The sequence below is a fragment of the Rhinatrema bivittatum genome, chromosome 4 (genome assembly GCF_901001135.1).
Source record: "Rhinatrema bivittatum chromosome 4, aRhiBiv1.1, whole genome shotgun sequence".
Classification (NCBI taxonomy): domain Eukaryota; kingdom Metazoa; phylum Chordata; class Amphibia; order Gymnophiona; family Rhinatrematidae; genus Rhinatrema; species Rhinatrema bivittatum.
The window spans coordinates 38,621,463-38,636,001 of NC_042618.1; the positions used below are offsets into that span (position 1 = coordinate 38,621,463).

The 14,539-nt window shown below is 45.4% G+C and overlaps 1 protein-coding gene across 4 annotated transcripts in view; it reads left to right on the forward strand.

Moving 5' to 3' along the window:
- Nucleotides 1-14,539, forward strand: part of TECPR2 (tectonin beta-propeller repeat containing 2) — a 181,856-nt gene that overhangs the window by 19,270 nt on the left and 148,047 nt on the right. For all 4 annotated transcript variants that reach the window (XM_029597970.1, XM_029597973.1, XM_029597971.1 and 1 more), the window contains one exon: nt 10,005-10,317. In XM_029597970.1, the coding sequence (XP_029453830.1) occupies nt 10,005-10,317 (313 nt within the window). The remainder of the gene's footprint in view (nt 1-10,004; nt 10,318-14,539) is intronic.

A 14,539-nucleotide genomic window follows, 5' to 3' on the forward strand; every position in this document is an offset into this window, starting at 1 on the left:
TTTTCCACCTCATCTACCTGCAGGGTTTTAAGCCAGTTCCAAAGTAGGGTCAAACTAAAAAATGTAATTTTAGAACAGTCTTGTTTGTGTTTATCCTTTAAAGCTTTGATCTGTTGCTCTAAATCATCCCGATCTCTCCACTTTTGTTTCTTGATATGACTGGAGTAAGAAGTAATATAACCCGTAATCACCACCTTTAAGGATTCCCAGTGAAGAGGGGTTAAAATATACTGCTGGGTTGTGTATTGCAAACTCTTCCATGAGAGTACAGATTCCATGGCGGAAATCAGCACATCCCAGTAGGGACGTATTTAGCTGCCACCTGCAGCTCCGCCCCTCCCCCACTATTGGAAATGCCAAGGAAATTGTGTGCTTGTCAGCAATAGTACAACCCAGGATATCCGACTCACCAGCTGGACCAGGAAATCCCCGACTGCATAAAAAATAATCGAGTCTGCTGTAGGACAAAAATCTGGGGGAATAAATAGTATAATCTCTAGCCCCCGGGTTCTGCTCCCTCCATATATCTACGAGGTCATAAGTCTGCATTAAGTCCTTTAACCCTTTCCCACTTTCGTCTGGCCCATGTCGAGTACTTGTCCTATCGAGCGCTGGGTCTAAACATACATTCTAGTCCCCTCCCATACAGACACGATCCATAGCAAACTGGGCAATTACCTCCTGGAATTTCTTATAATAATCCAGTTACCCTGTATTTGGACCATAAACATTTACTAGTGTGAGCAAACTCCCATACAGGCTATATTCTAACATTATAAAGCGACCATCTGGTTCACAGAAGAATCTATGTACTTGCAGAGGAAAATTCTTATGGTTAAGTACACAGACATTTCTGCTCTTTGAGGAGAAAGATACTGCATAATCCTGCCCCACCCAGGTTCCTTTTTAGCTTTGCGTGTTCGCTGGCTACTAGATGTGACTCCTGTAAAAAAAAAAAAAAAAAAAAGCCACTTGTGCGCCTTTCTGCCTGAGAAACTGTAAGATCCGGGTCCTCTTCACTGGGGACGATATCCCACGAACATTAAGGGAAACAATTTGGATCTCAGCCATAATCAAAAATTATAAATTTGCAATGTGTTGAATGACTAAGAATCCAACTCCATGCTTGCTGAATGATTCTATCTTTGTCTCTTATAGACCAGTGGTCACATGAGATATTTCTAAAACAACTCTCATTCCACACTCCTCCTAAGAACCTGATCTGGTTTGCAAGATTTAATACCGTAACTGTAGTTTTAGTTTTTAAGTTTCTAAGTTTTACAAAGGAAAGTGCTGTCATGAAAAATAAGCATGAACATTTTTTTCACTGAATGCACAATTAAGCTCTGGAATTTGTTGAAAGATGATGTGGTTAGGACAGTTAGTGTAGCTGGATTTAAAAAAGGTTAGGATAAGTTCTTGTTAAATGTTATTAATCAAGTTGACTTAGGGAATAGCCACTGCTATTATTGGTGTCAGTAGTGTGGGATATACTTAGTGTTTGGGTAATTGTCAGGTACTTGTAACCTGGATTGGCCTCTGTTGGAAACAGGATGCTGGGCTTGATGGACCCTTGGTCTGACCCAGTATGGCAACCTCTTATGTACCCAGAGGTCTCACAGATGTCTCTGTGAGGTATATCAATAAGAACAGGGTAAAGAAGGCCTTGCCTTGTCAAAGTTCTGTCATAGGTAAAATTGACAAGTATGACAAGGCAGCTACGCCAAGGTTAATAGAGTAGGCTGTGCTGAGAAAGCAACAGTCTTAAGCTTGCTCAATCACAGGGGCAGTGAACTGCAACAATTAAAAGTTCTGGGAAAGAAGTTCTTAGAAAAAGTTCCCCTGGGAAAAAAGTTACACAAGAAAAGGTTCTGCAGTCTATGTACTTCAGATTTGCATTCTTTTTTGTACCTGCTTGGAACTTGTATATACAGTTTCATAGGATCCAACATTGTCTTGATTGGATGTCACCACCATCTGTAGACATAGAATTGGAGGACTGCTGATGTCATTTTCGGAATCTAGATGTATGTGAATATTCTCACTATTAGTAATGAGGTTCATTAGCGGACATTTGCTGAACAATACCCACTTCTTAGTTTCATGGCTAGATACAAAGTTTCCATCAAGGACATGCTCAGCAGTTCATGTGTCTGAGGTGTATTAGCACATGAAGAGGTGTAGACAAATGTCTGATAGGGAGTTGTGGTGTCACAGTCTTTTATGTGAAGTTGCCAAGATCATCACGTATATTGCTCAGGCCTGCACTTTGATTTAGTCTGTGCATGGCTGCAGGCTTGGGTTCAATTGTGCACATCCTTATTTAGGTTGTCTGGCTTCTACCCTATAGTTCTTTCTAGGACAACCAGAACCAAGAGCCCCCATCCTCCCCCTAAAAAGGAGATCTACAGACAATAGCCAGCAGTGGTTGCTCTTACGTAAAAAAACCAAAAACCAGTTCCCATTCAGGCTTGGTCAAATCAGTGGAGCATAAAATTGCCCTTTTAAAAAAAAAAAAGAGAAAAAAGCAAGCATGACGTTATTCTTATGGCATCTCTGTGGTCCAGCAAAGAAGGCTCAGTTTCTTCTGAGAACCCCCCCCCCCTATCTACTTTGTACCACATGGCAGAAAGGGGGAGGAAGTATTTGCTTTGTGGGAGCCAGCAGTAGAGCTTGGTGCAGGTTCCTTTTTCAGGAACTGTGATCGGCCGGAACAGGACTTCTGCAGCATTGGGGGAAGGGGGCAGGAGATGCTAGCACGGCAAGAAGCCTGTGCAGGAGAATTAACTGTGCTACTGGGAAGATGGGCAAATGGAGACACAGTTGCAGCCCTTCTAAGCCAGATGACAGAGGATTCTGAGGCACACCAGCATCCACTGAAAGCGTCGATTGCGAGATGAAGAGGGGAAGGAACAGGTCACCAGAAAGTCCACTTTTTTTTCCTGAGGTCTGCGGAGAGGAACAGGAAGTAAGTTCTTACCCTGCTCTTTTTAGGGTCTTTTAGGAGTTCTCCCTGGCCTGCTCAGGATCATCATGGGGTAGGCAGTCTGGGCTATTGGGAATTGGCGGAGAGTTGCAAGAGGAAGGTTGGGAAGATGCAGAGATAGCATTGGGGGGCAGAGGGGGGTAGATGCGGTGCTGAGAATATTTAGAGATGAAGAGATATATGTTCATTTTGAGGATATTCTAGTCCTTGAGGTTCTCAGAAAAGCCAAAGGCTGAGGGAGCCCCTAAGGGGGATCCCATACTAATGGGCATTAGGAAGCTCCCTAGGGCCTTTCCTTTTCACCCAGCCATTTTAAGAACATAAGAAAATGCCATACTGGGTCAGATCAAGGGTCCATCAAGCCCAGCATCCTGTTTCCAACAGTGGCCAATCCAGGCCATAACAACCTGGCAAGTACCCAAACACCAAGTCTATTCCATGTTACCGTTGCTAATGGCAGTGGCTATTCTCTAAGTGAGCTTAATAGCAGGTAATGGACTTCTCCTCCAAGAACTTATCCAATCCTTTTTTAAACACAGCTATATTAACTGCACTAACCACATCCTCTGGTAACAAATTCCAGAGTTTAATTGTGCGTTGAGTAAAAAAGAACTTTCTCCGATTAGTTTTAAATGTGCCCCATGCTAACTTCATGGAGTGCCCCCTAGTCTTTCTACTATCCGAAAGAGTAAATAACCTATTCACATCTACCCGTTCTAGACCTCTCATGATTTTAAACACCTCTATCATATCCCCCCTCAGTCGTCTCTTCTCCAAGCTGAAAAGTCCTAACCTCTTTAGTCTTTCCTCGTAGGGAAGTTGTTCCATTCCCCTTATCATTTTGGTAGCCCTTCTCTGTACCTTCTCCATCGCAATTATATCTTTTTTGAGATGTGGCTACCAGAACTGTACACAGTATTCAAGGTGCGGTCTCACCATGGAGCGATACAGAGGCATTATGACATTTTCCGTTTTATTCACCATTCCCTTCCTAATAATTCCCAACATTCTGTTTGCTTTTTTGACTGCCGCAGCACACTGAACCGACGATTTCAATGTGTTATCCATTATGACACCTAGATCTCTTTCTTGGGTTGTAGCACCTAATATGGAAACATTGTGTAATTATAGCATGGGTTATTTTTCCCTATATGCATCACCTTGCACTTATCCACATTAAATTTCATCTGCCATTTGGATGCCCAATTTTCCAGTCTCACAAGGTCTTCCTGCAATTCATCACAATCTGCTTGCGATTTAACTACTCTGAACAATTTTGTGTCATCTGCAAATTTGATTATCTCACTCGTCGTATTTCTTTCCAGATCATTTATAAATATATTGAAAAGTAAGGGTCCCAATACAGATCCCTGAGGCACTCCACTGTCCACTCCCTTCCACTGAGAAAATTGTCCATTTAATCCTACTCTCTGTTTCCTGTCTTTTAGCCAGTTTGCAATCCACGAAAGGACATCGCCACCTATCCCATGACTTTTTACTTTTCCTAGAAGCCTCTCATGAGGAACTTTGTCAAACGCCTTCTGAAAATCCAAGTACACTACATCTACCGGTTCACCTTTATCCACATGTTTATTAACTCCTTCAAAAAAGTGAAGCAGATTTGTGAGGCAAGACTTGCCCTGGGTAAAGCCATGCTGACTTTGTTCCATTAAACCATGTCTTTCTATATGTTCTGTGATTTTGATGTTTAGAACACTTTCCACTATTTTTCCTGGCACTGAATTCAGGCTAACCGGTCTGTAGTTTCCCGGATCGCCTCTGGAGCCCTTTTTAAATATTGGGGTTACATTTGCTATCCTCCAGTCTTCAGGTACAATGGATGATTTTTTTTTTATCATTTAAATTTTTATTGATTTTCAATATTAGACAGGTAAAACATTGTTATTACACCATAACTACTGTTCTCCAATACAATCATAGATAATTAAGTAACATATTATTAATCTAATTTATGACATAACCAAAAGAAAATTTATTCATCCATACATCTGTTTCAGAGGCAAGGGAAATATTAGGGAGTTATCAAATAAGAAGAAAAAAAGAAGTTAAATTCAACATTGCTATCCTGCAATCATTCTGTTATATCATTGGACTGATTAGGTAGTGTAGCTACTCTTTTTTTGTTCAACAAAAGCTTTTAAATCAACTGGATTGAAGAATATAAAGGTGTCCTGTTGTTTTTTAATGACACATTTACAAGGATATCTCAAGGTATATGAAAATCCTAATGCCAATAATTCCTGTCTAAACACCAGAAATTCTCTCCTTCTTGATTGAGTGGCAATAGATAAATCTGGGAAAATTTTTACCAAATTGTCATAGAATGTTACAGGGTAATTGCTGAAGTATTGCTTCATAACCCTGTTCAGATCCAACAGGTTCATGAAGGAAACAACCTGCAGTCCCCTATCTATTACTTGATTATTCGTACTCTCTAAGAAATTAGTGAGATCACCTTGAAAAGGCATCTCCTCTTCATTTAAATTTGGATTTTTTTTTGGAAAAAAGTAGCAATAACTTATTAAAGGAAATTCATTTTCAGAAATATGCAAAACTTCCACAAAGAACTTTTTCAGCGTTTCCATTGGAACCTGCCCAACTATCCTTGGAAAGTTAAGCAGGCGTAAATTTAAACGCTTACTATTGTTTTCAAATAATTCAATACGCTTGGACAATGAATCTCTGTCTTTAACTACTAATGACTGAAATTCTAAGCTCTTTTTATCTTTCTCTTCTAATGTTTTAATCCTTAATTCAGAGTTTTTAACAGAATCTCGGATTTCCAATAATTCCTGTTGATTATTCCTTGTCCCTCCTTCCACTTTTTTCTCAAGCTCTTTAATATCCACAGATATTTTTGCTATCAAGTCCCATATCAGCTCCAATGTTACCACCGCAGGGTGCTTCAAAACCTCTATATGGCCACCTGCTGATGCCTGTTCTCTTGTCTCTAGTATTATCCCCTCACTTCCTCCGATGGTTCTACTAGTAGCTCCCTGCTCAAGAGAGTTGGAATCCTCTAGGGAGCCACATGTAGAGGCTTCTGCCACCCTGTTGCTTGGTGGAATATCAAGATGTGGGCTCAGAGATGCCTCCTCTAAGGTTCCCACATTGTCTCCCAACAATGTTGAACCAGCAGTGTCCTTAGCTCCTGGATAAGGTGCAGGTGCAGATAGAAACCGAACGATTTCTTGCTGTATTGGAGACGGAGGGGGTAGGGATGGAAAACCCTTACTCTCCCCTTCCGTTTGGGTGGCATCTTAGAAATGAAACAATTCTATATATATACTAACAGTCAATCGTTCTCGCCGCAATGTTGAAGTACTTGCCTCTGTGGCAGTGACGTCTGACGGAGTTCCCCCTCGAACCTCTCACACCGAGCTAAGCCGAGCAAAGCTGCGCGCGCGGCTTTGGCGGCGCGCCGGCGGCAGTGGCGCGCCTAGGAGACGCTGTTCTTATGGCGTCTCCTCGGCCCTCCCGATGACGTCGGGGTTAGCAGGCAAAAGGTTTGCAGGGAAATTAGGAGCTCTCCAGGTGCTCTCTCTCAGCCAACAGTCACTGCAAGTAAGAACCTCACCGACGCCGTTCTTATGGCGTCTCCTCGGCCCTCCCGATGACGTCGGGGCTAGCAGGCAAAAGGTTTGCAGGGAAATTAGGAGCTCTCCAGGTGCTCTCTCTCAGCCAACAGTCACTGCCACAATGGATGATTTTAATGATAAGTTACAAATTTTTACTAATAGGTCTGAAATTTCATTTTTTAGTTCCTTCAGAACTCTGGGGTATGTACCATCTGGTCCAGGTGATTTACTACTCTTCAGTTTGTCAATCAGGCCTACCACATCTTCTAGGTTCACCGTGATTTGATTCAGTCCATCTGAATCATTACCCATGAAAACCTTCTCCATTACGGGTACCTCCCCAACATCCTCTTCAGTAAACACCGAAGCAAAGAAATCATTTAATCTTTCCGCGATGGCCTTATCTTCTCTAAGTGCCCCTTTAACCCCTCGATCATCTAACGGTCCAACTGACTCCCTCACAGGCTTTCTGCTTCGGATATATTTTAAAAAGTTTTTACTGTGAGTTTTTGCCTCTACAGCCAACTTCTTTTCAAATTCTGATTATGGCAGCTGATTATGGTAGAATGGAAGAAACCTCAATCCACCCTCAAATGTAGGAAAGTCGTGCTCCAACTCTACCCCATCCAGAAAGAAGAAGTAGACTAATTGTTCGTTTGCTGAAGATGGACGCACTGGTAGCTACCATCGCTAAAAGGACAACAATCTTAGTTGAGGGGGTTGCACTGCTGAGGGATCTCCAAGATTGGAAGAGAGTCGTTCTTGAAAAGATCATTTGAGACAACCAGTCTCTTCCTGCAGGCAGCGATCTGTAGGGGTATGTGGCTAGACAACTGATACAATGGGCTCAACAAGGCCAGCTGGATTCAGAGAGAGCCTAAGATACCCTGGGAAGGGAAACGACAAGGTTCAAATTAGGAGCGACTTTGTTGGTGGACACCTCGTATTTAATCAGGATCTCAGAAAAACAGATAGAGACAGACATTTCAGCTAGGAGTTGTTGTGGTTAAGGAAATTGGGCAGTGGACTCTGCTTCAGAAACCTGTCTGAGTAGGTCATTTATTGTTTAGAAAGGAGTGATAAAAGCTAGTGAAGGATCTAGGGGGGTCCAGATTACAGAAACTGCCAGAAGATAAAGGCAGGGGGACCTCAGGGAGGTGTTGGCACACTTTAGGAAATTTAGGAAGCATTGATCTGGCAGGTATGGCACCTTTCCAAAAGCAATGATGCAGGTACCAACACAGCCATTTTGGAGCAGCTGAACAGGTGGCCAGGAAGGACTTACTCAGGGCACCACAGGGACTAGAAGCTCAAAATGAGGTTCCTTGTATATACCTGGATCAGTCCAGACTCCTGGGTTTTGCCTCCCCTCCAGCAGATGGAGACAGAGAAGTTTGAACGGACTCTGCCCTATACCCTGAGGTGCCACCTAGGGTCGTCAGTATTTCTCTGTCTCCAGCAGATGGTGGAGGTGCAAATCCCTTCAGTCTGGATTAGCTAGAAACCTCTTTAAAAAAAAAAAAAAAGACTAAATTAAGGAACAAAAAGAAGATTGAGGTACTATAAGCCTCCCGGGGGTTGGCAAGTCCTGGTGGGACCATCCCCCCCGGTATTTGAGGCAGAGGAGCAGAGGGTTGAGAACCCTGTAACCGGCACTCCTTGGCAGTCTCTGAGGGTGATACCAGGGAGCCCGGTTCACTCACCCTCTGAGGGGGACAGGTCCAGTTTTATTTCTTTAAAATAAATAAATAGATAAAATAAAACACAGGTGCATTTTAGGTAAAAAGAATTTTACTTTGCCTTCCTCTCCAAAGACCTCTCTGGACCTCTTCGTTCCCCCCCCCTGCTGATCGCTGCCTGCCGGCTTCCTGTGGATGTACCTCCCACCAGGCTCTCTTTTTCTATTTTTAGTGCTCCTCCTCATGCTGCATGGTGCGTCCTGCAGCGCCTGTGGGAAGGCGGGAGCGGGAGCTGGCATCTGTTCCAACTGCCTCCCGGGGGGGGGCACCTTGGTGATGCCTCAAATGTTAATTTACCGCAGTGGCGATCCCCACGGAGGCCGAGAGCCTGGGAGGCTCGTTCGGCACCATCTGGGGTAGACACTGCTTTGGCATGTCCCATCCATCTGGACTGATTTTGGCAGGATGATAAAGAAGGTGAAATTTAATTATATTTCCTTGAATCCTAACAGACCAGTCCAGAACCTGCCTGGGACCACAATGTTAACATGAAGAAGCCAGGTTGGAAATTTTTTTTCTTTTTTTTTTTTTTTTTGAGGTTATTTTTATGTTGTCAAGCTTAGAGTAAATATGTTTTAAGGAGTTCCCTTAGTGTGTACGTGAGGAATGTAATGGAGAAGAATAAACAGGAGAACCTGTGTTGGGCGTTCAGATGAGTAAAGGAAGAAATGTTTTCTTTTCCTTTTTTTTTTTTTTTTTTTTAACGTTCTTTATTTTTTTTTCTCACCCTCTATAGCTCCTGTTGGTTAGACATTGTATGTAAGGGGGGAGATAATGGTTTTAAGAGCATGCAGAATCTTGGATAAGAACTGCTGGCAGTAATTCCTGCTAACCCAGTCTATATGGGGATATATGACATCAGAAAAGGCTTGTGTTCTCTGCCTCCATTTGCTGGTGAGGGACTGTAAATACATCCATCTGGACTTGCCTGTCAAGACTCAGGGAAAGGAAATTAACAGGTACACTTAAGTTTCACCTTATCATTTGGCATTGGTTTCACCTTATCATTGGCATTAATTTCCCCTGTGGACAAAACTAAGACTGTCAACCCCACTTGGGTGGACTCTGTCAATTTGTTATGGTTGTAGATGTGCTTCCTATATTGCTTAGGTAAGAAATGGAGATACAACATTCTACTGAGCTTGGTGGTTTAAAGCTGGATAGTGATCTTTATGTGCCGGTCTTGGTGGCTAACCTTCTTGTGTTGTGATTTGTCTACACCAGCCACAGCTTTATGTTTAGAGAATTAATTTGCTTTTCTCTTTGAGCCTTGAACATATGAAAGTCAAACTGAGAGAGGTAGTACTGCCCAGGGGTGTTCTTGAGTAAGCCATGCTAATGAAATGTCAGTTTATGTTGCCTAGAGGGAAAGGTAGAAAGAGCTGGTAGATGTTCATAGCAAACAGCTTTAGACAGTCAGAATTTGGGACTCCTGGCCCTCTGTTCTATCGATCCATTGTAGGCTTTAGGGTCTGACTCCTGTTGGATGACTCAGGCTTGTTTGGAAACAGAGTCCCCAGTACCGTGCTGCTAATTAGCTGCACAGATCATAACATGGTCAGGATTGAAATCCTTTTTTCTTCAGCTAATGCCGGAGTTGATCACTGTGACATACTTCATGCTTAGGTTTACTGTGTTTTCCATAAAAAGTAAATATGAAATACACTGTTTTTATTTCAGCAATGGGAAATTTGGAGCGTGTTTCATGCCAGGCCTGTGCAAACAGAGTGATCTCGCCTTGTATGCGGCAAGACCGGGGCTGCGCCTCTGGAGAGCTGATGCCCATGGAACCGTACAGGCCACCTTCCTGTTAAAAGATGTAGTGGCTGGGGGAGTAGAAGTCTTTGAGTTGTATCCTCGCTTGGAGTCCCTGAACGTGGAGAAATTCACTGTGTCAGAGAAACACCTTGGGCTTGTATCCTGCTTCTTTCAGGAAGGATGGGTGCTGAGCTGGGATGAATATAATATTTATTTGTTAGACACTATAAACCAGGTAAGTAACATTACTGTAGTAGACAAATATATTAGTTAGTAATCTGCTGAGTTTATAACTTATTGATGGCGTTTCTGGCTCTGTCCTTGGAAAATCTACATAGACATTCAGAGCTATTCAGTTTGAAGAAACTTTGCTAAACATCACAGATATGAAAAACAAAACAAATACTTTCCTTCAGCTCTTTGTGATTTTTACCTCACTTCTCCAGGAAAGTGAGCTGGAAAACCTTTCAACTTGTTAATATTATGGGCTTTTCACTGTGCACACTTAGCTGGATGCCATTCTGATCCTGGGTGTGCATTGTTTTGTACTGACCCAAAGGAGAGACAAACCTCCCCATATGTTAGAGCATTGGTTCTCAACCTTTTTTCGTCCACACTGAACATTTGACCGACACGGAGCTAAATGTAAACATGCACTCTGCATCTACAGGATGAGTGCAGAGCAGAACTAGGGCATTACCCTGTACAACTCTCCAGACAAAAAAGATATTCTGGTTCTGATGACATCTCAGTAAAAGCAAAGCAAACTCACTTTCCCTGTACATACCCGGATCAGTCCAAACGGTGGGTTATGTCCCCCATCCAGCAGATGGAGTCAGACAAAGCTTTGAAGGGTGCTGCTTTATTAAACCAGTGGCACCCTCTGTCAATCCCCGGTATGTTTCTGACTCCAGCAGATAGGAGTGCGGGAACCTCTGCTCCTCCCAGGGCATTGCTTCAAGCTAGATTTATTCTCTATTTCTCAGCTTACTTGTTTTTCTTTGTTGGATGGATCAAGTTCTTGTAGTTTAAAAAAGCTATTATCTTCCAATTTGCAGCCCGAACTGTTATTTCTCACAGTCTTCCTTCTCTGCTTTCTCTTTTAGCTGTGCACGGGGTAAGTTTTGGTTTGTTCTTTCCTTCACAGCTTAGCTCGCTAGCTCTGCTCTCCCGGGGGTGTATGTTGGAGGTTCCAACCTCTCCCCCTTTTTCCGCGGTCCGACCCACTGCCCCGAGACGCCATTTTCCTTGGGGCAGCCTGCTTCAGAGACGTACATTCCTCTGGCTTCCTGGTTGGGTCGGTGAGGGAGATTGATTTAATTTTAAGCAGAGGTGTTTTCCCGCTACTCACGGCATTTGCAGCTTATTTCCTTGCGGTTCCCCCTCTCCTGCCATGCTGAGAGCGTATCGATGTTTGCCGTGCGGAGAGCCTGGATCGCGGCTCTCCCGCGAAGGAATTTGTACGAGGTGCCTCCCTGGTGGGGAGGGCACCTCGCAGCTGGCGGGATGCTCAGTTTCGCGCCTTCAGGCGCACCCTGATATACAGCGGCCGGCCCCGATCCCGCCTAGCGTGGGAACGGCGGCGATTTTGGATACAGAGCCAGCTGCTCTTGCGAACCCAGAAGGAGATCCTGAGGAGATTTTTTCACCGTTTCCCCCGATTTTAACGCCGGTGCCTCCTCTGGGATCCTGTCCTCCGGTTGGGGACCCCTCCGTTTTCCACAGATTTTGTGCTATTATTGCACAATGCCTACTTAGCCAGGATGAGCCAGCCTCTGGATCCAGCAGCAGGGCTGCCCCCTCCCAAGATTATCAGGATAGCGGATCCTCCTCCCGCGGGGGCCACTCAGGGAGTAGAGGGCTTCGGGGCAGGAGCACCAGGAGTCCCTCAGGGGGCCACCAGGGTTCATTTGGTTCATCCACCTGTTGGGGGTGTTGATAACACTCCGGATCCAGATCAGGAGAAGCCTTTGCTTATGGCGCACCTGGAAGGGGACGATCCCAGAGTTCTGCGTATATTCCAGAGGGACGAGCTCACTCCCTTATTCCGCATATCCTGCAGGAGTTGGATATTGGGGCCCCCCAGGAACCACCTGGGCCCACTCCTCTGGTGAAAAAGGAGACCCCGTGCTGGCAGGTTTACGTCCTCCATCAAAGTCCTTTCCTACCCATCCTACTCTTCTTAAACTATTATCCAGGGAATGGGACTCCCCTGAGGCCTCCCTTAAGGTCAGCAGAGCAATGGAAAAACTATATCCCCTCCCGGATGATTTCCTGGATCTGCTAAATGTTCCTAAGGTGGATTTGGCGGTTTCGGCCGTCATGAAAAGAACAACCATTCCGGTGACGGGAGGTACAGCTCTGCGTGATCTGGAGGATAGGAAGCTCGAAGTGTATCTCAAAAGAGTCTTCGAGGTGTCCGCGCTGGGAGTTCGAGCGGCCATCTGTAGCTCCCTAGCGCAACGAGCGGGCCTTCGCTGGGTTCAACAACTCCTCAGCTCCCAAGACCTGCCTCCGGAGGAAGCGCAACGGGCAGACCACCTGGAAGCCGTCATAGCTTATGGAACGGATGCTCTGTATGACCTCCTCTGTGTTCTGGCCAGATCCATGGTTTCTGCAGTCTCGGCCAGACGCCTCCTCTGGCTCCGCAACTGGTTGGCGGATTCCTCCTCTAAATCACAGTTAGGTTTGCTACCTTTCAAAGGAAAATTTCTTTTTGGAGAAGATCTCGACCAGATTATCAAGTCCCTCGGAGAGAATGCGGTACATAGGCTTCCGGAAGATTGGCCACGGACTACTAGGACGACCCCTCTGCCTTCTTCACATTCCCAGTCCTGCTCCCGTTCCTTTCGAGGCCGGAGACAGACCCATGATGGCCCGACCCCAGGAACATCCTCCAAGTCCTCGCAATGATGCCAGGCTGGCCCACTCCCCGATCCCCAGGATAGGGGGATGGCTTTCCCTCTTCTACGAGGAGTGGGTCAAGATCACGTCAGATCAGAGGGTCTTAGATATTCTAAAGCACGGCTACGCATTAGAATTTGCTTGACCCCTAAGGGACAGATTCCTCTTCTCCCCCTGCGGGTCACCACAAAAACGAATCATCGTGCAGCAGACGCTCGACAAACTCCTCGCCCTGGGAGCGATCATCGAGGTGCCACCAACGGAAGTCGGGTCCGGCCATTATTCAGTCTACTTTTGGTTCCCAAGAAGGAGGGCTCCTTTCGCCCCATTTTGGATCTCAAGATGGGTCAACAAGTCGCTCAAGGTACCCCACCTTACGCTCAGTGATTGCGGCGGTACACCGCAGAGAATTTCTCACATCCCTGGATCTAATGGAAGCCTATCTACACATTTCCATCCACAAGGCGCATCAGTGCTTCCTCCGCTTCAAAATCCTAGGACAGCACTTCCAATTTCAGGCGCTGCCCTTTGGCCTGGTGACCACTCCGCGGACATTCACGAAAATAATGGTAGTGGTGGCGGTGGCTCTTCGCCAACAGGGAATATTGGTTCACCCTTATCTGGACGATTGGCTGATCCGGGCGAAGTCCTTGAGCCAGTGTCACTGGGAGGTCAAGAGAGTGTTACAGCTGCTCCAATCTCTAGGTTGGGTTGTCAATTTCACCAAGAGCAGCCTTACCCCATCTCAAACTCTGGACTTCCTGGGAGCCCATTTCGACACGTCAGTAGGCATGGTCTTCCTGCGCCCAGACCGGGCTCAGTCGATCATAGCGCAAGTGCAGCGCTTTTCTTGCCTCTCCATTCCCACGGCTTGGAATTATCTACAATTACTGGGCTCCATGGCTTCCACCATCGATCTGGTTCCCTGGGCTTTTGCGCATATGTGTCAGTTACAGAGAGCATTACTCTCCCGCTGGAAGCCAGTGTCTCAGGAGTACCAGATCGTCTTCCCACTCCTGCAGCTGGTCAAGGACAGTCTGCTCTTGTGGCTCGTCCTGCTTCACTTGGCACAGTGGACGCCCTTGGACATTCCAGAGTGGGTGGTTGTCACCACGGATGCCAGTCTCTCCGGCTGGGGAGCGGTGTGCCAGACGAGTTTGGTTCAGGGGCGGTGGATAAGGTTACAAGCCTCCTGGCCGATCAATCGCTTAGAGCTCAGAGCGGTCTGTCTGGCGCTGAAGAGTTTTCTCCCCCTCGTGCTTCACCGAGCGGTTAGGATACTCTCATCTACATGATGAGTGCAGAGCAGAACTAAGGCAATACCCTGTACAACTCGCCAGACAAAAAAGATATTCTGGTTCTGATGACATCTCAGTAAAAGCAAAACAAACTCCCTTTACTACCAGGCACAATAGCCTTCCTTTTGAAAAGACAGTAATTTACCACTAATGCATATCCTATTGAGAAAACACAACAAATAAGATTGATACAAATGCCTCCATGCTAGTAAAATACCTCCCCTCGGTCACATACCCAAAACATGGAGACAGAAA